Below are 27,500 nucleotides of genomic sequence, written 5' to 3'. Positions count from 1 at the left end.
GTCTACATATCGAAATCAATGGGTCCCTCTTCCCATAATTTTCATAAAATTATCTCTCTCCAAAACCTCCATGTATAATGATGCTAGGACTGCACTGAGTGGACTCCCCATTGGTTTCGAGAGAGTGTAAGTTAAGGTGCCTAAGCTTCTCTTTGTAAGGCATGGATCATTTTGGTCATTCTTCTCTGTACTTATTCCAGTGAATTGATGCCCATTCTATAGGACGGAGACCAAAACTGTACCGCTTAGTCAAGGATGGATCTAACTATCGCTAGATAGAGTTTGATAACTACCTCTGCATTTCTATACGTTACCGTCCTAGCAATGAAACCTAATGCCATGTTAGCTTTATTCCTGGCGCTAATGCACTGTTTCCTGGTTTTAAGGCCCGGACTCACCAGAACTCAGAAATCTCTCTCGCACCTAGTTTTCTCTAAAAGCGTGTTATCTAAGCTGCATCTATTTTTGGGGTTGTGTAGCCCTACGTTTAACACGCTGCACTTAGAGATATTGAAGTTTATTTGCCATTTGCCATGTGAACAATTTGTTAAGATCATCCTGCAGAATCTCTGCGTCGTCTCCTGACCTAATTAGACGTCCTATTTTAGTGTCGTCCGCAAACTTACTAACATCACTATTTATCCTATCGTCTAAGTCGTTTATGTACATAACGAGCAACAAGGGACCCAAAACCGAGCCCTGGGGAACCCCACTAGTAACATTGCCCCACCTGGGTTTTACTCCATTTATGGTGACCCGCTGTTTTCTGTTACTGATCCAAGTTCTAATCCATTCTAGCACTTTTCCTCCTATGCCATAGTCTCTGGTATGGCACCTTGTCGAACGCTTTGCTAAAGTCAAGGTAAATAACATCGTAATTATCATTGTTATCTGACGCCTTATATACTTTAATATAAAAGGATAGAAGATTAGTCACACATGACTTATCCTTGGAGAAACCATGTTGTGTGTCACGAATTAAATTATGTCTCTCGATGTGTTCTCTGAGTCTATTTACTATTATTGATTCAAGCATTTTACCTATAACCGATGTTAAACTGATTGGCCTGTAGTTGCATATAGACGATTTATCTCCTTTCTTAAAAACAGGAACAACGTTTGCCTGCCCACAAGCAGTAGGCACAAAACCAGTGTCTATCGATGTATTAAATATTTCAATTAACTGGTCGCAGATTTCAAATTTACACTCCTTAAGGACTCTCGGAAAAATTTCGTCTGGACCCGGGGTTCTTGTAGCTTTAAGTCTTTCAATCTGCTTGACTACTTCTATTTTACTAATGCTGATATTAGATAGTCTACTTTCTTCATCCCCTACTGAAAATCGGATCGCAGTCAGGTGCCTTATCTAACATTTCCTTAGTAAACACCGAGAGGAAATATTTGTTAAACTTCTCACTCATTTTTTCCTCCAATTCTATCATGACATTTTCATTGTTTTTAATTGGGCCTATTCTTTCTTTATTTCTTGTTCTGTAGAGATGAAAGAAACCCTTTGGGGTAGATCTTGCTTGACTGGTAACCCTAATGTCATAGTTACGTTTCGCTGTACATATATTCTTTTTAACCAGCTTTGCCATTTCGCTATATTTTGATCTAAGGCATGTTCCCCTTTTTTCTTTTTTCTTTTCTTTTTTTCGTTTTTACGTAAAGTTCTCTTTTCATTCCGATCTCATGTTTCAGTCTATCCGCCATCCATCTGGGAGTATTATTATTCTTCTATATTGACTTCAGGGGGATAAATATATTTTGTGCATTAATAATTGAATCAGTTAAATTGCTATACATTTCACCCAAATCGCTGATCTGGCTGCTGACCCCCGCCCCCAAATGACCTGACCTAAGGTATGCATATTACCCTCCGTGCCCCGACCCTTGGTCATGACCTGAACCATGGTCATGACCTCACCCCTGGTCATGTCCCGACCCTTTACCGCGCCGATAATGTCGGAACCATCTGTATGACATTTCATATTCAATTTGAAATAGGTTTTTATATTGTCAAAGTTCGCTTTCTTTAAGTCTGGTACTTGGATATTATTCGTACTTTTTCATTCTTCCCAAAAATTATTAAATTTTATTTCTTGATGATCGCTAGAGCCTAGACTATCTCCCACTTTTACGTTACTCATTAGGTGCTCATTATTAGTTAAAAGTAAGTCCAGAGTATTTTTTCCCTCGTAGGTTCGGTAATCATTTGTTTTAGGAAATTATCCTATACAACACCTAAGATTTTTTTCGCTTCCTGATCTCCTAATAAAAATTCCCAGTCAATGTTTCGATAATTAAAATCTCCCTTGATCACAAAGTTTTTGTACTGGGACGCCCTGTGAATTTCATGAATCAGGGGATCAGTTTGCTCAATGCTGTGGTTAGGTCTATACAGAACGCCAATAATAACTTTCTTATTCTTGCCTATAATCTCCATCCAAATAGATTCCGTACTGTCTTCTTCCTTAATCGATTTGTTGATAATACAGTTTATGGTTTTTTAACGAAAAGTGCCACTCCTCCCCCACTCCTGCCAACCCTGTCCTTGTGAATATATATATATATATATATATATATATATATATATATATATATATATATATATATCCTTATATTTCGATTTCCGAAAGGAAATGTTTATCAGCCATGTTTATCCAGGATTCAGTAATAGCTATGATATCAAAATTCTCTACACATGCTTTACCTCGCATCAAATTAATTTTGTATATTACGTTTCTGCTATTTGTATAGTAAACTTTAAGTTTATCTTCCCTCCACCTGCTTTGGTGATTCTTTTCACAATCCCTTTCTGAGCTGTTTCTATTGCCTAAACTATATTACAATACTTCCCCCCTACTCCCACGTACTCTATCCGAAAAAATAATGTAGGATGCCTACTTTTCGCTCAAGGGATTCAGCAAGGAGCCGAAATCCACTGGGCGACAAGTGCACCCCATCCCTTGTATATAGATGATTCTTACCGTAAAAGCGATCCCAGTTATCGACAAATGCCCATCCATTGGCCTCACAATGTTTTGCTAGCCTGCAATTCATTGCAATAGCCCTGAAATGCCACATGCCTTCAACTCTACGCCTCGGAAGGATTTCACATACAACAGGAACACCTCCTTATTTCCTAATCTTGTCTAGCGCGTCCGGAAGCCACGCAAACAATTCCTCACCCCCTAACTTACCTATGTCATTGCTCCCAGCACTCAAGCAAACGACGGGGTCCCTACCTTCCCCTACTAAACACTCTTCAATCCTATCTCTAACATCACCTATCCCCGCGCCAGGGAAATACACCTGCGTCCTATGCTTCCTATCTTTATCACAGAAATCCCTGTCTAAGTACTTCACTTGAATGTCTCCTACAACCAAAATCTTACCTGTGGGCAGTGATCCAGCGTCTGCCTTTCCCTTCTTCTCTTGAATTTCCTTTGTTTCTTTTTCCTGTAGACCCGCGAGAGCTTGAAACGAGTTCTTGCAATCGAGCGGACTTTTTCCCATCTTTCCGCGTCTTATTTTTAACTGTTATTCATCCAGTCTCCAAACTTGGTTAGTCTTCCGTATTTTGGGCCTTCGAGCGGAGAACTCGCTTCTCCTCTTTAAGGCACTTTACAGCATCCTCCAAGGCTTCAATTCTACTAAGTAGAGATTAAACCTCATTGGCGCTGAACATTAACACAACCACTTGCCATATCACTATTTGAAGCAGCTACCCAGTTGACCTGACCTGAGTGTCAACAACTGCTTAACTGAGTGACGTGAGGCCCTTTGACCCGTACCGCTTCAATTGTTGTCTAGAAGGCGAGATGTCCGTGTGTGCATGTGTTAGAGCGTTGCTTGACCCAAGATGCAGCTGCAGCCATTATTCAAGATAGAGAGTTTGACACGAGATACCGGGAATCTATTGTTGTTAAAAGGGTGTTGTCAAGAGAGGTCGATGAGCTTGGTTCATCGAAGAAAGACGGCCACGTTGAATACAGAGATGATAAGATATATATATATATATATATATATATATATATATATATATATATATATATATACGTATATATACACATATATATATATGTACATATATATAATATATATATATGTATGTGTGTATGTGTGTGTGTGTGTGTGTGTGTGTGTGTGTGTGTGTGTGTGTGTGTGTGTGTGTGTGTGTGTGTGTGTGTGTGTGTGTGTATATATATGTATATATATATGTATATATATATATTTTTTTTTTTTTAGAAGCTCCGCCATGGGATACGAACCCTGACCCGTGTGTCGAAAATCACGAGGCCAAGACGTTAGCGACCATGCTACATGGTGATGGTTCAAAAGGACTGTACTAGTCCCCGACCACGCTTCACGTAACATTGGAAGATCTAATCTCAATTTCATCTAATCCCGTACTAGGCGAGCCCTCCGACAAGTTGTGTATGTTTTTTTTAAGACAGATTGAACATTTTTAGAAGCTCCGCCATGGGATACGAACCCTGACCCGTGTGTCGAAAATCACGAGGCCAAGACGTTAGCGACCATGCTACATGGTGATGGTTCAAAAGGACTGTACTAGTCCCCGACCACGCTTCACGTAACATTGGAAGATCTAATCTCAATTTCATCTAATCCCGTACTAGGCGAGCCCTCCGACAAGTTGTGTATGTTATTTTTTAAGACAGATTGAACATTTTTAGAAGCTCCGCCATGGGATACGAACCCTGACCCGTGTGTCGAAAATCACGAGGCCAAGACGTTAGCGACCATGCTACATGGTGATGGTTCAAAAGGACTGTACTAGTCCCCGACCACGCTTCACGTAACATTGGAAGATCTAATCTCAATTTCATCTAATCCCGTACTAGGCGAGCCCTTCGACAAGTTGTGTATGTTATTTTTTAAGACAGATTGAACATTTTTAGAAGCTCCGCCATGGGATACGAACCCTGACCCGTGTGTCGAAAATCACGAGGCCAAGACGTTAGCGACCATGCTACATGGTGATGGTTCAAAAGGACTGTACTAGTCCCCGACCACGCTTCACGTAAAAAACATACACACATATATACATATATATATATATATACATATATATATATATATACACATATATATATATATATACATATATATATATATATATATATCAGCAAAGGAGGGGAGCAGGTTCTCAGTAATACACGTGGAGTTAAAAACGACAGCATTGTTGTAGTTATTCAGTTTTTTCTTTGTATTCTCGATTTTCCTGATTAGAGATTTGCCATTAACCGGGTGAATTGAAACTAAGTCTTTATATTCTCCCATTTTTTTCCTTATTTGAGCTCAACGTTTCGTCTTGAAGAAGACATTTTCAAGAGTAAACTGAAATAACAAAAATTACATAGTTACAGTGATGGTGACAAAAATACAAAAATTACATGAATATAGTAAAGGTGACAATTGTGTGCAAGTTAAATATGAGGGATATAATATGAATGCAAATAAATACGGACACAAGAAGACTTACATTTAAAGGGAAGAGAGAAAGAAAGTGACAAGTAGGGGTTGACCGATGTATATATAGGCTTAATAGTCATTCAGTTTTTTCTTTGTATTCTCGATTTTCCTGATTAGAGATTTGCTATTAACCGGGTGAATTGAAACTAAGTCTTTATATTCTTCCATTTTTTTCTTATTTGAGCTCAACGTTTCGTCTTGAAGAAGACATTTTCAAGAGTAAACTGAAATAACAAAAATTACATAGTTACAGTGATGGTGACAAAAATACAAAAATTACATGAATATAGTAAAGGTGACAATTGTGTGCAAGTTAAATATGAGGGATACAATATGAATGCAAATAAATACGGACACAAGAAGACTTACATTTAAAGGGAAGAGAGAAAGAAAGAAAGTGACAAGTTAGGGTTGACCGATGTATATATAGGCCTAAGATCAGGTCAGACAAAAGAGGTCAGACAAAAGGGATCTCAGAGGTCACGGGGTAAGGGGGTTGGGGTGGGGTAGGGTTAGGCTGGTGTGGTCACCGAGGGTGAGAGAGGAGGTGGAGGTGGAAGGGTAAGGAGGGGGGGACGAAGGGAGAGAGGGGGTAGATAGAGGAAGGGGGAGTGGGGGATTTTTGTTTCCACTCCCCCTCCCTCTACCCCCTCTCTCCCTTCGCCCCCCCCCCCATTCTTACCCTTCCACCTCCACCTCCTCTCTCACCCTCGGTGACCACACCCGCCTAACCCTCCCCCACCCCCCAACCCCCTTACCCCGTGACCTCTGAGATCCCTTTTGTCTGACCTCTTTTGTCTGACCTGATCTTAGGCCTGTGTGTGTGTGTGTACATACAAATATAAATATATATATATATATATATATATATATATATATATACATGTATGTATGTATATTAAGGTGTGTCTCAAAAATCAATTCCTGATTTTTTTTTTCACCCCCTGGTTTCGTGCAGTTTGTAAAGTAAAGTTCACATGCTAATTTTCCCCAAATTCGGAGCAAGGAAAGAGCTCGCCCAGGGTATGTATCTTTTAGTGTGATGAGTACCTCTTCGCTTCTGGTATACCTAAATCGGGTGCTGTTGGTGGGGCTGCCAAGCTGAGTGAGGAATCTCCTCTACCTGTTCTATCCGGTCTTAAACCGCATAGCCAGCGAAACGACCGAAGAATCTGCTGTCTCCCCGTCTCGTCTCTGCCTTGGATCTGACGAACATATCCTCTCGGAACGCAGCGTACATCATGGCTGAAACGGTTCGGAGTATGGGTGAAAACATACAGGAGTACAACAGCAACCCAAGCTCCATTCACCGGCAACGGGCTCGCCATCGATCCAGCACTGCAAGCAGTTTAAAGGCGTCCTTTATGACTGATTCGTCACTCACCGTACACTGGGACGGCAAGTTGATGGACAGCTTGGATGGCCAGAAGATGATCGAGCGTCTCCCGATCCTCGTCACGGGAAAAGGGGTGGTTCAGCTTCTTGGAGCCCCTCAAAAGCCCCATGGAACAGGTCCAGCCCAATCAGATGCGGTTGAGACCTGCTTGAAGGACTGGGGCCTGGAAACCAAGGTCCAGGGGCTCTGCTTTGACACCACCGCCTCCAACATTGACATCAGAGGTGGTCCGTGCAAACTCCTGGAAGTGAGACTGGACCGACACCTTCTCCACTTCGCCTGCCGCCACCACATCAACGAAGTTGTCCTGGGAGGGGTCTGCAATGCTCTTCTTGGTCCGTCGTCTGGCCCCGACAGCCTTCTGTTCAAAAGCTTCAGAGCAACATGGCCATACATCGTCCAAGACGACTTCAAACCAGCTTCATCTGATCCAGATGATGAAGCGGTCGTTGCCCCGGTACGTGAGAACCTCATCGCTTTCTACGTCCATCACTCTACCAGCACTCAACCCCGCGATGACTATAAGGAACTCATCGAACTGGCCCTGATCTTCCTCGGACACGACATTGCACAGAAACGTGATGTGCTATTCCGCCAACCCAGAGCCATGAACCGTGCACGCTGGATAACCCCCCTGCTGTACGCTATCAAGATCTGGCTCTTCAAGGACCAAGTTCCTCTGAGACCGAATGACCAGCGAGCGGTCAGAGACATTGCCGTCTTTGGCGTCGTCCTCTACATCAAGCGCTGGATCGTCGCTCCCAATGCCTCCGCCGCTCCGAGGAATGATCTGGACATGATGAAGGACCTCCTGGCCTTCAAGAACAAGGCGCTTGTAGGTCCAGCCATCAAGAAATTGAATGGACATCTCTGGTACCTCGGTGACGAACTTGAGGTCCTCGCTTTCTTCGATCAAGAAGTCTCGGCGGACACCAAACGAGCCATGGTCTGTCGTCTTGAACATCAACCTGGTCCTTGTCAAGTCCGCTCTCACCTACCACCTGAGGCCTTCGACGGCGGTTTAGAGCAGTTCGTGACGCGGAGGACGCTACAGTTCTTCGACCGGCTCCATGTCGGGAAAGAATTCCTGACCGTCGACCCCATTGAATGGCCGAACTGTGAGGATTACAAAGCCGGGTTGGAGGTCGTCGAGGAGCAGGCTGTGGTTAATGACTTTGACAAGCGCGAAGTTGCACTGCTCCAGTCATTCAACCAGAAGCTGACAAAGAAGGAGGGCGGACTCCAGGACCTGCTCCGAGTGGTTCAAGACCACCGGCTGAAATATCCGGACCCAAAGAAGAAGACCCTCTTGTAGGAGTAAATGAAGAGTGGCTGGGCGAGTGGTTATTATTGACGTAGAGGTTTCGTTTTGTTTTGTTTTTCGTTTATAATTCCAAATAAAACAATTTCAGAGGGTGAGAGAAAAAATTCAGCGACTTTGATTTTTCTTCCCTATACTTGAGACACACCCTAATGTATATATTTATGTCCACTGCAGGTAGGTGTCAAACAGACGCAACCCGGCCAAGCCTACGATCTGTTCTTCTACCCCGGAACTGAATATTTGCCAACCATGGAAGCATCGGTCGCTCTTGGCAGGTGAGTCATTATTTTTATCTTTATTCTATTTATTTATTTTTTTCCACTTCAGGCACTTAATCAAGCCTCAGCACACCCTTTCATTGTTTCACCAGTGTAATCTTAATGTCATTCCGAGAGAGCAAGCACTCCTTGGTAGAATTTTCTAAAGCAGTACAATGGGACTACATCTCTTCATTCAATTCTCAGAATGATCTTTTGAATGATATCAAAGTCAGGCACTGCGCAGATTGATGTTTCAAATCTTAATCAAAATACTTTGTCATTGCCCAGGTTAAATATTTCAGTACAAAAATGTATAAATAGATATTGTGTTATTGTAAATATTGATGGCAAACTATATTACTGATTTTTCTTCTGGTAACATACAATAAACCCTTTACTGTGGCTGGCAGCAAATTAGATTCACTCGCGTTAGCAGATTTTTTTCAAAATGCTGCATAAGTTAAGCATGTGTATCTAGGCATGATAAATTGTAGTTATTATATTACTGAAATAATTACAGTTACAGCAAATTTGTTTGGGTTAATTAATTGATCAAGTCAGTAACGGCCATTCAACGACTTTGAACTAATCTTCTTGATCAATTTTAACTTCGATTTCCCTTGCACCAAGGCTAAGGGGGTTCATCAAACCCATTACGTATAATACCATTACTGTAGTGGAACTAATACAGAAATAAAACACTTTGAATAATGTAATATTTAATAATAGAATTTGCTTAGTATCCAAAAGTGATCAGTAAAATCAGAAAAGACGAAGAATTCATTTAGTCAAACAGAAAAGTGCTTGGTGATTAAAAAAATTACAGTTATGTAGATCTGATTAATTTCATATACAGAAAAAATATTGTTTATAAATGAAAAATATGTGTAACGTTTTTAATCATGCCAGGATCTTTTTTAAAATTAAATTTTACATATACAGTTCACTTTACCGCATCTGGCTGAAAGACCAATTAAGTTAAGTATCATGCCCTGTTTCGTTTTTGTTTTGCTTTTTAGCACTATTATTTCTAGCCTGTGTTAGTACAACAACATCGTTCTATTTCTTTCTCGGCAGCGACTCATTCCGTGGGAGCTTGGCTGTGGGCACCGAAAGCAGAGCAGATGTCGAAGGAAGTTTTGCTCATGATGACGGCGACAGTAGTCTCCATAGCCAGGCGAGGCTCCACATACAAACTCCAGATGGGAATTCATACTCAAGTCAAGTAAAGCTTCAACACACCTATGATGGAAAGACTAGGGACATAAGGGTCAGTGTCTGCCCTCACTTCTTCTCTTGCCAGGCAATCGAATGAATTCTTCAGTTAAAATGAATGAAAAGACCAATAGGATATATATAATATATATATATATATATATATATATATATATATATATATATGTATAGTTCCTCTTTACAAGGGAAAAGGGGACAAGTGTGAATGTAGTAATTTCAGAGGGATTAGCCTGTTGAGTGTAGTAGGGAAGGCTTATGGGAGGATCTTAATTGAGAGGATTAGGAGAGGAACAGAAGGAGTAATTGGTGAGGAACATTGTGGATTTAGGACGGGTAGAGGTTGTGTAGATCAGATCTTTGTGGTAAGACAGATATGTGAGAAAGCTATAGGAAAGGGGAAGGATGTTTTTTGGGCTTTTATGGATCTGGAAAAAGCTTATGATAGGGTAGACAGAAAGGCACTGTGGGAGGTTATGCAGATTTATGGGATAGGAGGAAAGCTTTTGGGAGCTGTCAAGAGTTTTTATGAGAGTAGTAGAGCATGTGTTAGGATTAGAAATGGAGAGAGTGAGTGGTTTGAAGTAAAGGTGGGACTTCGTCAAGGATGCGTTATGTCGCCCTGGCTGTTCAACTTATACATGGATGGAGTGGTGCGAGAGGTGAATGCTAGGGTAGTGAGTCAGGGATTGGAGATGGTTAAAGAAAATGGAGAAAAGTGGGAGGTGAGCCAGCTGTTGTTTGCGGACGACACTGTGCTTGTGGCAGGGTCAGAGGAGGGATTGAGGAAGCTGGTGGCAGAGTTTGGGAGAGTATGTGATAGAAGAAAGCTAAAGATAAATGTGGGTAAAAGTAAGGTGATGAGATGTACAAGGGGGGAAAGTGGCAGTAGACTGGAAGTGAACATTAAGGGAGAGCGACTGGAAGAAGTGGATAGTTTTAGATACTTGGGTGCAAGTGTAGCAGGAAAAGGTGGAGTGAAGGTGGAGGTAGAATGTAGATTGAGAGAAGCGAGTAAATGCCTTGGTGGTTTAAAGAGTGTAATGAGGAATAGACATTTGGGAATGGATGCGAAGAGGAGACTGTATGAAGGAGTGATTGTGCCAACAGCACTGTATGGGGCAGAAACGTGGAACATAAGAGAAGAAGAGAGAAGGAGTTTGAATGTGTTTGAGATGAGGTGTCTGAGAAGTATGGTGGGGGTTACTAGGCTGGATAGAGTGAGAAATGAGGAGGTGAGGAGGAGAACAGGGGTAAAAAAAGGATTTGGGAGATAGGGTTGATGAAAGAATATTAGGATGGTTTGGACACATGGAAAGAATGAGTGAAGAAAGACTAGTAAAAGAGGTATGGAAGGCAGATGTGGAGGGAGTGAACATGAGGGGACGTCCTAGGATGAGGTGGATGGATGGGGTGAAGGGGGGCTTTGGGGAAGAGGGGAATGTCTGTTGAGGAAGGATGGGAGAGGACGGAAGACAGAGGTGAGTGGAGAATGGTTGTATATGGATGATGTTGTGACTGCGTGAGGAGGAATGGGCGGGGGGGTGGGGGTGGGGTAGTATGTGTGAGTAAATTTTGACACAGCCCGAAGGGATTTCTCCCCGTCCTCGCCTTATATGCAAAGGGGGACGGAGAGGGGGGGTCGCCGATTAAATGAAGCGGCCTTGCTGTGGATGTGCTGTGTCTTGCGACACTGCTTCTGACCCAGGGCGGTGGGCAGGGTGCAGGGATGACCCGTCATCCAGGAGGTGCTCAGATGAGAGGAAGGGTGGGAGGGGTGTGGAGGGTATTTAGGGATGAAATGGGTGGAAGTGTTTTTATGCCTTTCCCTTTTTGGCTACCTCCCTTGGAAGGGGGAAAAAGCCTTGGTATATGTATGTATATATATATATATATATATATATATATATTTATATTATATATATATATATACATACATATGTGTGTGTGTGTGTGTGTGTGTGTGTGTGTGTGTGTGTGTGTGTGTGTGTGTGTGTGTGTGTGTGTGTGTGTGTGTGTGTGTGTGTGTGTGTGTGTGTGTGTGTGTGTGTGTGTGTGATTCACCTTGGTCTTTGGATCACGTGTTGGACCCGTGATCAACAGCTATTTCCCTCCCGGAAGAGAGCTCAGAGCTCGTATGACCAATCTATGGGTGCTATGACCTTACACGCACACACACAACCAACTCCCGCCCACGAGAGTTAGAGTATCGACTCGAAGCGCAGCGATACTAAAATGATTTCAGCCCTGGGCAGGATTCGAACCAGGTACCGACGGTACCGCCATACTGACAGTCTGGTGCTCTACCAACCGCGTCACCGTGTGTGTGTGTGTGTGTGTGTGTGTGTGTGTGTGTGTGTGTGTGTGTGTGTGTGTGTGTGTGTGTGTGTGTGTGTGTGTGTGTGTGTGTGTGTGTGTGTGTGTATTTACCTAGTTGTATTTACCTAGCTGTATTTTACGGGAAGGGGAGCTATGCTCGTGAGGTCCCGTCTTCATATCTCATTTTATCTAAACTGTTTTTAAATTCATGTATTTTTTTTGCACACACCACTTTCTTATCTAGCTTGTTCCAAATGTCTATTAATCTGTGGGGAAAGCTGTTCTTTTTCAGATCTCTTCTATAACTGTCCTTCTTGATTTTCTTTCCATGTCCTTTTGTATTTCTATCATCCCATTTTATTAGGTCCTCTCTATCAATAGTTTCTAAGTCTTTCATGATTCTATAAATAGTTATCAAATCTCCTCTCTCTCTTCTTTGCTCTAATGTCTGTAGCTCAAGTTTTGCTAGTTTCTCTTCATATGATAGTTTTGAGAGTGTTGGTGCCAATTTTGTAATTGATCTTTGTATTCTTTTAAGTTTTGCTATACATTTTTTTGCACTTGGTGACCACATTGTCGCTGCATATTCCAGTCTTGGTCTTATCAAAGTGATTAGTATTTTCTTCACCATTTCTTCATCCCGGTACGTAAATGCTATTTTGATTGTTCTTGTTAAATTATAAGTTTCTCCAAAAATCTTGTTTATATGTTTTTCAGGTGACATATTATTCATAATAATGACTCCTAGGTCTTTCTCATTTTCTACTTTTTTATTCCTTCTTCTCCCAATTTATTTGATCCTACTATTCAAGGTAAAAGGTACAGATGGAGAGTTGATAATGGAAGAGATGGCAGTGAGGGGAAGATGGGCAGAATATTTTAGGGAGTTGCTGAATGTGAAGGAAGATAGGGAAGGAAAGATAGCTGCAGTGGGAAATACGAAGAAAATGAGAGTGATGAGTGAGGAGAATGGAGGAGAAATAAGGAAGGATGAGGTAAAGGCAGTTGTAAAGATGATGAAAGCAGGTAAGGCACCTGGTCTGGATGGATGTCATGCAGAATGTCTGAAAAAGGGAGGTTCAGTGATGGTGGACTGGTTGGCGAGATTATTTAATGTTTGCTGGAGAGAGGGTAGAGTACCGGAGGACTGGAGTAGTGCCTGTATAGTTCCTCTTTACAAGGGAAAAGGGGACAAGTGTGAATGTAGTAATTTCAGAGGGATTAGCTTGTTGAGTGTAGTAGGGAAGGCTTATGGGAGAATCTTAATTGAGAGGATTAGGAGAGGAACAGAAGGAGTAATTGGTGAGGAACAGTGTGGTTTTAGGACGGGTAGAGGTTGTGTGGATCAGATCTTTGTGGTAAGACAGATATGTGAGAAAGCTATAGGAAAGGGGAAGGATGTTTTTTGGGCTTTTATGGATCTGGAAAAGGCCTATGATAGGGTAGACAGAAAGGCACTGTGGGAGGTTATGCAGATTTATGGGATAGGAGGAAAGCTTTTGGGAGCTGTCAAGAGTTTTTATGTGAGTAGTAGAGCATGTGTTAGGATTGGAAATGGAGAGAGTGAGTGGTTTGAAGTAAAGGTGGGACTTCGTCAAGGATGCGTTATGTCGCCCTGGCTGTTCAACTTATACATGGATGGGGTGGTGCGAGAGGTGAATGCTAGGGTAGTGAGTCAGGGATTGGAGATGGTTAAAGAAAATGGAGAAAAGTGGGAGGTGAGCCAGCTGTTGTTTGCGGACGACACTGCGCTTGTGGCAGGGTCAGAGGAGGGATTGAGGAAGCTGGTGGCAGAGTTTGGGAGAGTATGTGATAGAAGAAAGCTAAAGATAAATGTGGGTAAAAGTAAGGTGATGAGATGTACAAGGGGGGAAAGTGGCAGTAGACTGGAAGTGAACATTAAGGGAGAGCGACTGGAAGAAGTGGATAGTTTTAGATACTTGGGTGCAAGTGTAGCAGGAAAAGGTGGAGTGAAGGTGGAGGTAGAATGTAGATTGAGAGAAGCGAGTAAATGCCTTGGTGGTTTAAAGAGTGTAATGAGAAATAGACATTTGGGAATGGATGCGAAGAGGAGACTGTATGAAGGAGTGATTGTGCCAACAGCACTGTATGGGGCAGAAACGTGGAACATAAGAGAAGAAGAGAGAAGGAGTTTGAATGTGTTTGAGATGAGGTGTCTGAGAAGTATGGCGGGGGTTACTAGGCTAGATAGAGTGAGAAATGAGGAGGTGAGGAGGAGAACAGGGGTGAAAAAGGATTTGGGAGAGAGGGTTGATGAAAGAATATTAGGATGGTTTGGACACATGGAAAGAATGAGTGAAGAAAGACTAGTAAAAGAGGTATGGAAGGCAGATGTGGAGGGAGTGAACATGAGGGGACGTCCTAGGATGAGGTGGATGGATGGGGTGAAGGGGGCTTTGGGGAAGAGGGGAATGTCTGTTGAGGAAGGAAGGGAGAGGACGGAAGACAGAGGTGAGTGGAGAATGGTTGTATATGGATGATGTTGTGACTGCATGAGGAGGAATGGGCGGGGGGGTGGGGGGTGGGGTAGTATGTGTGAGTAAATTTTGACGCAGCCCGAAGGGATTTCTCCCCGTCCTCTCCTTATATGCAAAGGGGGACGGAGAGGGGGGGTCGCCGATTAAATGAAGCGGCCTTGCTGTGGATGTACTGTGTCTTGCGACACTGCTTCTGACCCAGGGCGGTGGGCGGGGTGCAGTGATGACCCGTCATCCAGGAGGTGCTCAGATGAGAGGAAGGGTGGGAGGGGTGTGGAGTGTATTTGGGGATGAAATGGGTGGGAGTGTTTTTATGCCTTTCCCTTTTTGGCTACCTCCCTTGGAAGGGGGAAAAAGCCTTGGTATATGTATGTATGTATGTACTATTCATTTTTTGCTTCTTCCAAATTCCATTATACTACACTTCTTAGTATTGAATTCCATCTCCCACTTCCTACTCCATTCCCATACTTTATTGACATCACTCTGTAGTGACTCACAATCTTCTTCCGTGTTTACTTTTTTCAACAGTTTTGCATCATCCGCAAAGAAGCTGATATAACTTTCAATTCCTTTATCCATATCATTAATATATATAGCAAACCTTATTGGGGCCAGAACTGTTCCTTGTGGAACACCACTTATTACTTCATCCCAATTAGAGTGTTTGTCTCTTATCACTACTTTCATTTTTCTTTCTTGCAAAAAGTCTCCCACTCATTTAAGCAGTTTACCCTGTATTCCTCCTGCAGTTTCTAATTTTTTTAAGCGATTTCCTATGTGGTACTTTGTCAAAAGTTTTTTTTTTTTTTTTTAGGTCTAGAAATGCACAATCAGCCCATCCATCTCTTTCTTGTATTATATCTATTAGCCTTCAATAGAAACACATTAAGTTTGTGACGCACGATCGTCCTTGTCTGAATCCAAATTGCCTTGGATTTAGCACGTTGTTTTTTTCTAAATACCTTACCCATCTACTTTTGATAATTCTTTCACAAATTTTTGCTATTGTACTTGTTAGAGAGACTAGTCTATAGTTAGTAGGGTCTTCTTTATTTCCCCCTTTATATATAGGTACTATATTTGCTCTTCTCCAATCTTTTGGAATTCTTTCATCTTTCATGGAACTGTTTATTATGCTATGCATTTTGTCTGCCAGTTTATTCCTGCATTCTTTCAAAATCCAGTTTGCTATTTCATCTGGTCCATGCGATTTTCTGACATTAAGATTGCTCAAGTGTTTCATTATTTTATTCCTTGTTACTTCTATTTCTTTCATAGGGGGGACTTTCTCTTCCCATTCGATATCTCTAGGTTGTATGTTCTTCCTTGTAAACACCGATTTAAAATGCTTGTTCATAATTTCTGGCATTTCTATTTCCTCTGTGTATTCAACTCCTCCTTGTCGTAGTTCCTCTAATTCTTGTTTGTTTTTCAGTTTGTTGTTTACAAATCTGTAAACTAGATTTTGTTGATCTTTATATTTTTCTGACATCTTTTTCATTTTTCTCTTTTCTTCTCTGAACACTTGTACATATTCATTTCTATAACTTGTATATATTTTCCATTTTTCAGGTCTTTTGTCTTTTTTTTATTTTGCTCAAGCTTAATCTCTTTTGTCTTTTAACTCCCTACAACTTTTATTGTACCAGCACTTTACATATTCTTTTTCTTGTTTTTGTCTTGAGACATACTTTTCCATTCCCTCTTTATAAATTTTGTCAAAATATTCCATTTCTCTTCCACTGTTGTTTCCTCTTTGTATATTATTTCCCAGTCTTCTTTTTGAAAAATTCTCTTATTTTATAAAAAAAAAAAAAAAAAAAAAATCATACATCAATCTCCCTTTTCACTAGGGAGAACCGATATGCCGCCCGGGCGGCACGATATTCAACCCCTTACAGAAATCGCGCTAGATTTGGTAGTGCTTTCTACTTTTAGGGAAGTTTGTCTGACTTGTCAACACTGCTCAGAGAATGCTACGATGCCAGTTAGTGCTTTCATACACGCGGTAGAGCGTTGTGACACGTGGTGACTCGGGAGTGCTTTTTGCATCTTATTTATCGGAATTATCTACCTCAATCAGTGTGATATTAGTGTAAACATGCCTCAAGGAACTAAGAGGAAGCTTTTGTATGCGAGTGACAGTGATCCATTACGCAATAGTGTGTACAAAATCAGCCATGCACAGAAAGACTCATACACCTTCAACCACTCTTCCTCGTTGCCAAATCCACCAAATAATTTTTTCTGCACGTTTATGGTGTCCCTAAGAACTTGCTCTATCTATCTGGTGCAAAAGGTGCTTGAAACCAAACTGCGCTGATACCAACCATCGTGCAGGATCGTTTGAGTACGCCGTAGCACGCCCCCCGAGTCTGGTAGTAAAAGTTGCCGCTACTGATTCTCGCACCAGATCTACAACTTCCGACCTTTCTCATGGCCATCCTAGAGTGGGTATATGATTTTTATGTGTCTTGGCCGATGCGCCTGAGTATTCCAAAGAAGTTAAGCATAATTTTATTCAATTTGGTGAGACTCGATTTTTCGGTCATAAATTCGTAATCGGAGACGAATTGATTTGAGGGGTCGTCGGATTTTACGGGTTAATTGGTCTGGTCTTATCTGTACTATACTTCCCGAGCCTAATATTTCTTCAAATTGTTTCCCTATTTCAGGTTCATCTTCCTGAACTAATTTTAATATATTGTTTATTTTTTCTTGTTCCTCCTTAATTCTCGTAGTCCTGTTTAAGTTATACTTCTCTTCAATCCCTTATATAATCATACATTTCTTTTTATCTGTTAAAGTCTCTTACTATATTCTCCTTCTCCCTCATTACTTTAATAACAGTATTTTCAGTTTGTTCTTTCATCTGCTGTGTCACTATGTCGTTAAATAAAATTTTATTGTTCTCTTGAACTTTCTTCCAACCATGTGCTTCTTTTGCTATGGACTCTTTATTCTGTTTATCATTCCTCTTTAATTCCTCATTTTCATCTTTTACTTCCTTTAACTGTTTTTTTTTTTTTTTTTTTTTTTAATTCTTCTACTTCTTTAGTTAGGATTTCTTTTTCCTTCTTTAACTGTTCCAATTTATCAACTCGCTGTGCAATCTGTGAGTTGACCTAGCCTACTTTCCCAGTGTTGAGCCATTTTTTTTAGTCTTTCCTCTAGCCTTGCTAATCGGGGGAGGTTGACATCCCGCCTTCATTAAATCCATTGAAATTATTATCTTTACTTTCCATTTTGTTGTTCTTATTTATATTTCTAAACTTAATGGTTTTACTGAAATTATTCACTTCTCCAGCGTCAGCTGAGGATCTTTTGTTGATTTTTTTTTTTTTTTCGTCAGGTGGCGCCCGTGCGTCTCCTTCCTCCTTTCCTTCCATTTCCCTCAGTAATCCCTCCCCCTCTCCTTTTTCATCACCTTCCCACTACACCACGAGCTTTCCCCTTCCCTATAAATACAAAAAGGTACTTCCTCGTTGTTGAGACCCACGAAAATTTCCCTTCTTCTTCGGAGCTCCAATCTTCTCTGTGAATCGGTCTACTTGTGTGTGTGTGTGTGTGTGTGTGTGTGTGTGTGTGTGTGTGTGTGTGTGTGTGTGTGTGTGTGTGTGTGTGTGTGTGTGTGTGTGTGTGTGTGTGTGTGTGTGTGTGTGTGTGTGTGTGTGTGTGTTGGCAGATTGTCATTGGTTGGTGTCGCCAGGGTTTCCTGGTGTCCAATTGGTTGGCGGGTGGCTTACGTCGGGGTTCAGTGTCTCGTTTTCATTGGGAAATGATCTCCTAACACTCAGTAGGATTTTTAAGTCTTCGAGCTGAATATTCATTCCCGGGATAGTTCTTTAATATATAAAGCCTATAAGAGGGGTAATCGTCGTGGGTCTTTATTGTAATCTAAAATTTCCGTATTCTGTATTAGTTCTTCACTCCTTAACTTCGCTTGATGGACTTCGCTATGGTGGTTCTAAGGAGCTTCCGAAGTGAGGTGGTATGACAAAGTTGAAAAGAGGTTCGCAGGTCCTCGTTAACAACAGATTTAGCAATAAGGATATTGAAAAAGGGACGAAGAAAGTCATGGGCAATTGCTACCAGGTTTATAAAACAGCTAATGTATCAGACAAATCAACGCAGATCGTTATCAACTTCTACAATATATATTTCTTCTCCACTGCATACAAGAAGGATGAGAGGATAATGCAACATATAAGGAGAAACATTAAACCAACTGAAGCCAGCACCAGAACTAACTTGATCCTTTATTATTAAAATAGAAAAACCTCAAACCTACTCCTGAAGAACAACACCAAGCAAACCGTCGATGAGCTTCAAAAATCTCATATTGTGTATAGATACACTTGCAAACATGGGGACTGTGCAACTCATCCTACTATCTATATCGGCATGACCACCATGAGGTTCTCACGTCGTCTGTCATACCACCTAACTTCAGAGGTCCTTTGTGTGTGTGTCGCGTGTGACCCACACCGGAGCCCTGAGGATGACTCACCGACCCTCTGGGGCTCGATCTAACTTAAGCTATGAACCACTGGTCTAGAGCTTCTTAGTTTAGAAAAGAAATAAAGCTTCGAGAAAGATCTATAACCAAAAGCTTATTATTATTTTTTTTTTTTTATCTTATGGGTGTTTTTTATCATTTCATTATAACTTATCTCTAATATTGCCAGTATTTCTTGCTGACATCATTTTCTTTCTCTTATAGCTGCATGGATTGTACGAAGATCAAGAAATAACAACGGTTCTTAAAATTCTGAATCACGACGGCTGGTTTTCCTACGACAGCTTCGGGATTAACCTTGAGGTTGAGACGCCTTTTGAGGTTTTCAGATCGTCTAACTTCACTTTTGAGACTCACGGCCATTCTTCCCAACCGAGCTTCATGGAATTGCGCGTTGATGACTATAAAGTAAGAATATATTTTCTTCTTTTTATATCTCATTTTTATCTTTCTATAAGTATTTTTATTTGTTTATTCTTACTTTATTTTTACTTTATATTTCATCTATTTTTTTTTCTTTGTCGATAGCTACAAGCTATACTGCATCTAATCGATCAATATCTCACAATTGACAGCTTCGAGGGGACATCAGATTTACAGACTTCAGTGACCTAGAGTCGAACTTCAGCTATGAAGATGGCGGGAATTACGATTCTCGACTAAGGCTGCATTACAACTGTGATGACAAAGCGCTCAGGACCGGAGCGAGCCTACAAATAACTCCCGACTATGCCTTACCGTGGGCATTTGAGCTCTATGGCTACAATGGCTACGGAGGCTATTTGGAAGATCTGTTGCAATTCCAACTGGATTTATCTTCACCTATACATCAAATCCCAATCAAAATAGAAGGACGGTACAAAGCGTCAAGTTCTTCCCTCGATGTACTTTGTGCATTTGATGCAGGTGAAGAAGTAAAATTACATTTATTTGGAAATCAACAATCTTCATGGTCTGGAGATGAAGTTTCTGCCAAGTTCAATTTAGAACTTCCATCTAGCAAACCTGTTACTTTTGATTTGAAGAGCCTCTATACGGGGTCTACCTTCAATATTGAATCAGAGTTAAACACCTTCTGGAATGTTTTGGATTCCGTAAATCTCAAAGCAAATTTCAGCTATTTAGATCCAGAAAAGTTCATATGGAATCTCGACCTCCATTCGCCAGACTATGAGTTTAGAAACGAAATTAACATAGATCTAAAAAACAATCCTGAGCTTGAAAGTATTTGGAATATTTTCTTGTCAAAGGCACACGTTAACCTATCCTTCAGAGAGCACAACGGAGAGCATCACACTTATCAGGTGACGTATGACTTCGTGACGGAAGAAGATAACTTTGTGAACACTTTGACTCTACTGTGGCAAAACAAAGAAATTTTACACATCTACTCGAATACCCAAGTGAATGACATAACTAATTGGTCAGTAGGTGCAGAATTCACATTGCCAACCCTCTCATCAAACACGTACAATGCAGAAATTGAAGTCCATGGTAACTATAGTAGCCTGGCAGGAACATTTGCATTTACTCCTTTGTGGGAAGAACAATTCACACAATCTTTTACCTTTGACGGGGAAGACGACAAAGTCTCGGTAGAAGTTTCCTCAGTTTTAGGAAGGGAACAAATTCTTCGTTTACATGGCGATCTAGATATGAATGAAGCACCAGATCGCCTCGAATTTAGTATTGATCTTGACGCACCTGCCCTCCCCCATGTTTCCCTAAGTTGGGTCCACGATCTTGTATACACTCAGTATATCATGGCAAGACTGATGTGTGGAACCTACAGTGGTCTCTTTACTCATCAGCTTACTTTCGGAGGTAGTGGTGAGTTCCAGGCTTATGAAATGGAGCTTGAACTACCTGTCTCAAATGATGCAAAATTTGAAATGGGAGTTGAGGGCTATTCTAATTACACCGGGAGTCTTGAAGTGCACTTAGATCATAATAGTCTGGTTTTCTCAACCAACCACGAAAAGGGTCTCATTGGTGAGCTAACCATAACGGGTAGTGAGCATGAAGTGGCTGCCATCATTCAATATATCAAACAGGAAAATGGTGGTCACAGTGTTGTTCTTCAAGGGCTGGAGAATCAGTTTCCTATAGTGACTGCAACATTGAACATCGGCTCACTATTCCCAAAATTTGATGTTTCTCTAGCCTCGACTTACAAAGAAAAAAGATTTGATTTAGAGTTATTTTGTGATTTGAGTCATTCAGAAGAAAATAATGTTGCAACGAGTCTCAGTATATCGTCAGACTTTGAAATACTGAAGGATGCAAAATTCATGGCGAACGGAACTTTTGGTTATATGGATAGTGATGTTCTTGGAGTAGTCCTTGAGGCTGACGCGCATCTCGAAACTTATGGCATAAAGAATGAAGGTAAAATTAGTCTCAACATGCAGGCAAATACCAACCTCCTCGAAATGTCCTTTGATATAAAAACTCTTTTTACATTGGAATCATTTGGAATCTACGAGGAAGGATTGAAATCTAGCATCAAATTTGCCTTATGGGATCATTTCGAGAGTAGTTTTCAACTTTTAAAGGAGGATTATCAAAACCCTTCTCTTACACTTAACGTGAATTTTAATCACGTCAACCTTGACGCAAAGTTAACATTATTTGGGACTATTTACATAGTTTCAGCAGCAAAGGATAAAAGAAACAGCTTTCAGGTGGAGATTTCGAAAAAAGATGAAGGGATGACACCTACGAAAGCTACTCTCGAAGTAAAATGGCTATTCAGACAAGTGATGCAGATAAATGTCAGTGGCCAATCTGACTTTGGTTATGTAGCTAAAATACTTGGAAAAATAAAAGGAGATCCAGTAAAACAAATAACTGGAAGTCTTAAATTACTTGGTAGAAATAAAGAATCCTTCGCAGCTATTGCAAAATATGACCCAAACAAATCTGACCATTCATCAGCTACAATAATAATGAAAGTAAAGAATACGATCATCAAACGATTCCAGGGAGCTATGAAATTACAGTACGCATTAGAAGATGAAAGATTTGAAAGTGATCTGACTGTCAGTACAAATAGAATTCAAAATTTGATCAAAAACAATCTCAGTTATGTATTCTATGATTCGTTGTCGATTAATACTGACACGCCCTGGTTTGATTTCAATTTTGATTTGAATTTGAATGAAAATCCTTCGCTTGTCGTTGGCTTTAGTTCCACACCATTAGATCTGTCCTTCCGCTGGAAAGCAGAAGAAGACTACAAGAAAATGGAATGCGCAGTTGAAATGAAAATTGTAATCGAAGGAGTAGAAGAGCAAACCTATCAATTTAAGTTGTCTTATGATGTAGCATCAAGTGACATGGCATTCGATTTCAGCGTTGGAGCAAATGACCAAACTTTCATTGACACAAATGCGAGGGGGCAATTTGGAACCGATATTTATGATATCAAGAGTGAAATAAGAGTGATTGACTACATTGGAATAGGTATAACAGCACAATATGCCAACTCTCCAACAACACTTAATTTAGTTGTTTATGATCTTGATTCAAAAGACCGTTATTTAATGGCAGATCTTGGCATAACACCTACGACTTTAACTTTCAAAGCAAATTTGGTAGAGGAATACTATATGTCTGTTACTGCAGAGTACAGCCTCGAAGAAAGCGAGTTTTCATTAAAAGGTAGAGGTTCTGTCCAAATATCAGACTATGAAATGACATTTACTGTAGAAGCAGGTGGGAGCTATAGCATTGGTCATCTGGAAATTTACCTCGAAACAACGGACGCAAACTATGAATCCTTAGAATTTACAAGTGATTATGATTTTAGTTCATATGAAACAAACACCATATCATATAATCTTGAAGGGAGTATTGGAACCTCCACGGGCAACATCACGATCGAAATTTTGCCGGAAAAGATTAAAACACATGTGGATATTGAAGCAAGAATAATCTTTCCCATAAAAACATCTTTTAAACTAAATTTGGATCCCGAAGGTTACAGTGTGAATATTATGAGCAACGGTGTCTCTGTATCAGCCATGGGCCATTATAAATTCAGCAACAACAATATTACTATATCTAGCGATATTAAAACAAATATGTGGGGAAACGAAGACTTAAGTTTCATGCTGAAACTGGAGGCACCAGATGAGTCCGATATGTACCAAGGTACAGCGTTTAGCACTTTTCCAACATGGAATAAGTACGGTATTTCATTCATTCATAAGAAAAGCCCATCATGGGCCATGACAGATTCTACATTGAAAATTATCACTCCAAGTGGAATATCAGGATTACGCATAAAGTATGATTTTGAAAACAAATATACTGCAGGAGTGTTCTTAACGCACCACGACAAATGGTTGGGGGCAGAGGTTGGATATGATCCGACTCATGATGCTCATACTATTTACCTTAATTTGGACTTGACGTATTTCGATGTAGGAAAATATCACTTCAATAGCCAAATCCACACCAATGAACAAAAAAATCTTTTCGATATTTACATTGCGAGAAGTGAACATCCTACGCTTTTTTCAGCTTTTGCAAAACTTGGACACGCTTTTAAAACAGGAGAACTCACGTTTGAAACAGCATCGTTTGATAATATGTTTTATAATACCTCTACCAGTTTTAACTATTACACACAAGAAGATTACAGTCTTGTTGTTGCTGGACACCATATGGATTATACTATGGAAGGAAAAATGCTCTTAACAGGAAATGAGAATCCATGGACTTCAATGGTTGCCATGGTCAAAACCAATATCGAAGGCTACGAAAAAGTAGATGCAAAGTGGAATGTCGGTGAAAGTGATAAGACTTTATTCGCAGACGTAACTATGGATATAAATGACAAAGAAAAAACAAAGTTTTTAGGATCTATCAATTATCAGCCTCAAGGAATGGATAGACCATGGCGGAGAGCAATTTTCAAAGCTTCATTCGTCTCCCCTTTCACTCTTTCGCACGAAGTGAATGTAGATTACCACATCGACAACTTCAATTCCTATGCTTCTTACCAATATGGGATGGATAAGTTTGAGGTTGATGTGAGCACCAAGAGTGGAGCTAAGTGGGGATTCATAAAAATAACCGGGAACACTCCAATACCATATGCATCTGATTTCAATTTCGAAGCCCGTTACAACTTTAAAGATGCGTACAAAATTGAAGCGAGCGGTAACATGGAGTCCACAGTCTTTACGATTGCATTCGACTTCATGGAAGATTTCACTAAACTTGAACTAAAGTCTGAGTTCACATCGCCTTTGTTCACAAACTTTCAGGGTAATTTGATGTGGGAAATCTTACATGGCCGCAAAGGGTTCGAGTTTAAACTTATGAATGGACCTCACAAATACATAATAAAGATGGAGTTTACTCACTCAGAAGATTTCGGCGATGGAAGGTTCTCGTTGGGTTTAGTTTCACCTTTCCAAATGCTTACGTCTCTGTCTTTTGATTGTAAATATTCTATCACCAAGCCCTCTGGCATTGATCTGAGTTTGAACATTGGCATTAACAAAGAAACCATTAGTGTCGTAGTAAACACGTTGTACAAGAGGAAAGTTGTCACAATACTGTTGGAGGGTAAAACATCGTTTTATGGCAATGCAAGTGGTAAGATATCAGGCGAGATCAGTCTTCCTGGAAAACTTGATCTATATGACACGAAATGGACAATTGCATGGATGGAACAGCATTCAATTCAGTTGACTTCTAGCCTAAACAAAGCCCAATTTTCTGTGTTTGTAGAATATGAAAATGAGTCTATATTTTCTATAAGAATTGAAAGACAAGCAGGCGAATTAGAAGTTGGAGTCAAGTGGCAAGAGAGAGAGCTATTCCACGCCAAGGGTAATTGGCAGAGTACGCGAAACGAAAAACTTCTCACAATAGATATGACTAACTACAAGGCCGAACCGATGCGCCTTACTGTTCAATACAGCCACCAGAAAGGGCACGCCGCCCGGGCTGAATTAGAAATTGCCGACATTAAGTACACCCTTGACACAGAAGTTGATATAAGGAAAAGGAAATCTCTCCTGAAAATGAGATATGAATCTTCAGACGATCCTTATAACTCAATCAGTGTCAATTTCCAATACGATGTTACAGCGTTTATGAGAGGGCAAATGAATTCGATGGAAGATCTTCTTTCGTTTGGATTCACATGGGGTGATCGACTGGCTTTTATCCTAAGAGGTATGCGTAACGGCGACAGAACTAAAGTTGAAGGCGAGATCAGCACACCCTTTAGGGAGCTTCCAGTTCTTCGATTTGGACTTGATGGAGAATTAATGGGCTCAGAACTGTTCTTGGATATTACTGGTACTATGTACGTGGAGTGGGATAAGAAAATTTTACTGACCGGGTCACTTCAGTCAAAAGACGGGAAATTCAATTTCCAAGGGACGCTTGAAACACCCCTACAGTCTCTGCAAAAATTATCCAGTACGCTTTTCATTTCCCCTGATCACATAGAGGCTATTGTGCTACACAATGACAATGAGTACAAACTATTAATCAAATACAATTCCGATGGGCCCCCATTCGAAATAATGGTCTCTATCGCAACTCCGCTTCCTAATTTAGAGGAAATTAATATCACAGGTAAAATAGAATTCAAAGATAGCTTCCTATCGACAAATGTACTTATGCAGGTAAATGGTCAAGAACTTATTAAGTTCGACACCAAGGCTGAATACTGGAGGGTACATACAACACTTGAAACTCCATGGACACCACTATCGAACGTCCAATTTTCTGCAAGTCTTTCAACAGAAAGCGAAGATATCACTGCGCTCGTGAGGTTGCAGTTGCAGGAAGACGTGTACGAATCAGTGAGTATCCTTCGAAGTGTAGATAACTTTGTGTCTCTCAAGTTCGGGCTCAACGAGAACAATATTGAAACTATAGGAGCTACCATCAGCCTTGTAACCGAAGAAAATTCAGCAATTCTACAGTTTCTCGTTGACTCAAAATACAATATAATCAACGGAATAGCATTTAGGATCGCTTTGGAACATATGAATTTATTTGAAAAAGCAAGTGGGTATGCAAACATAGGGATGGAATTCGTTCTCCCTGTCCAGAAATTTGAACTAAGTATCAATGGTAGCATTCAGAACTTTGGACTCCAGGCTTCTGCATCCTTTAACTTAGAGTGGAATGACAGTTATATGGAATCATCTATCGGTTATAGCTTCAGCTCCCCATACATGCTACAATTTTCTGTACGTTTTCCTTTAGGCCGTCAGCCATTCAGTTTGTCATTCAAAGCCTCCCTCCCTGAGAGTCATATTCTTCTCGTCTCAAACAAGAATAAATTTAATATTGCTTATGATGCTGTCGGTTCAGGACACATCAATCTATCATTAGATTTCAAATTTGAAGGCTTTCCAGTTGTTGAATTGGAAGGTACTTTCCTGACGATCAATACATTCACTTATAACGCAGAACTGAAAACCACCTTACGATTGATGATATACGAGTACGGAGACTCAAAGAGGCCTAAGGTAGAGTGCATAATCAGTTGTAACTATTATTATGAAAACAGTAAGCTCATGATTGAGGGTCAGTTAAAAACTTTCCAGCAAATGGATTACAAAATGAATGTTCACGTTGTCATTCCTACCACTCTTACAGATACATTTGAGTGGGGACTACGACTCTCGAAAGAAGATATCACTATGCTTAAACTCTCATACATGCATTCTATTTCGAATCCTAACACCGAAGTTTCATTTAAGGCAGAGACGGGCACAACGGAAGCTGTCTTCCTGCTGAGCTTAGATCTTAACGAAAATGTACTGTCAATTACATTCAGCTTCCCGGACACTTCAGCGGTTCATTCACTTTTCACAACATGGTATATTGAAAACACAATGTCGGAGTTATCCCTTAATGCCAAGAGTGTGTATTTCTCTGAAGGAGACATGAATATGAAATTTATTCTAAACACTTCTGATGGCTTTGCTATGGATGCAGAAGCAGAATATGGTCAAGAGCATAAGCTATCCCTAACACTTGCGTCCAGCACTACTGACGAATGGAATAACGGTCACTTTAGAGGAAACGTACAGCTCGGGGAAAATAACTTCCATTCCAATGGACACTATACCTGGCAAGATGGTGAACTTAATGCTTCGTTTGGAGTGGAACATGAAGAAGAAGAAGTTGTACGGACCACATTGGTTGCTGTTTTTGATCACCATTGGAATGTGACCTTAGATTTAGTGAGTCCCAATCCGGACTATAATGGTTCCCATTTCCATCTTGGAATCATACCGTCGTGGCCTTTCACAGCAAGCTTCAGTACGGGCACGCCCAACAAGTCACTGGATGTTTACATTAATCTAAGCGACCAATTTGGAGAGGGATGGATCAAATATGATCAACAGCAACATGATCCGTTCGCAGAATTTCATTATGACATCCGAGAGAATGAAGTAAAAAT

The 27,500-nt window shown here is 40.6% G+C and overlaps 1 protein-coding gene across 1 annotated transcript in view; it reads left to right on the top strand.

Annotated features, from left to right (window-relative positions):
• LOC143041517 (uncharacterized) overlaps positions 1 to 27,500 on the top strand; it is a 134,086-nt gene that overhangs the window by 83,876 nt on the left and 22,710 nt on the right. The window contains exons 25-28 of the mRNA XM_076213483.1: positions 8,398 to 8,494; positions 9,557 to 9,749; positions 19,256 to 19,459; positions 19,627 to 27,500. The exon at positions 19,627 to 27,500 is cut by the window's right edge and continues 2,313 nt beyond it. Of these exons, the coding sequence (XP_076069598.1) occupies positions 8,398 to 8,494; positions 9,557 to 9,749; positions 19,256 to 19,459; positions 19,627 to 27,500 (8,368 nt within the window). The remainder of the gene's footprint in view (positions 1 to 8,397; positions 8,495 to 9,556; positions 9,750 to 19,255; positions 19,460 to 19,626) is intronic.

Source organism: Oratosquilla oratoria, chromosome 31, assembly GCF_046742065.1.
Source record: "Oratosquilla oratoria isolate Oo_2021 chromosome 31, ASM4674206v1, whole genome shotgun sequence".
Classification (NCBI taxonomy): domain Eukaryota; kingdom Metazoa; phylum Arthropoda; class Malacostraca; order Stomatopoda; family Squillidae; genus Oratosquilla; species Oratosquilla oratoria.
This window is presented reverse-complemented; position numbering and strand designations above follow the sequence as displayed.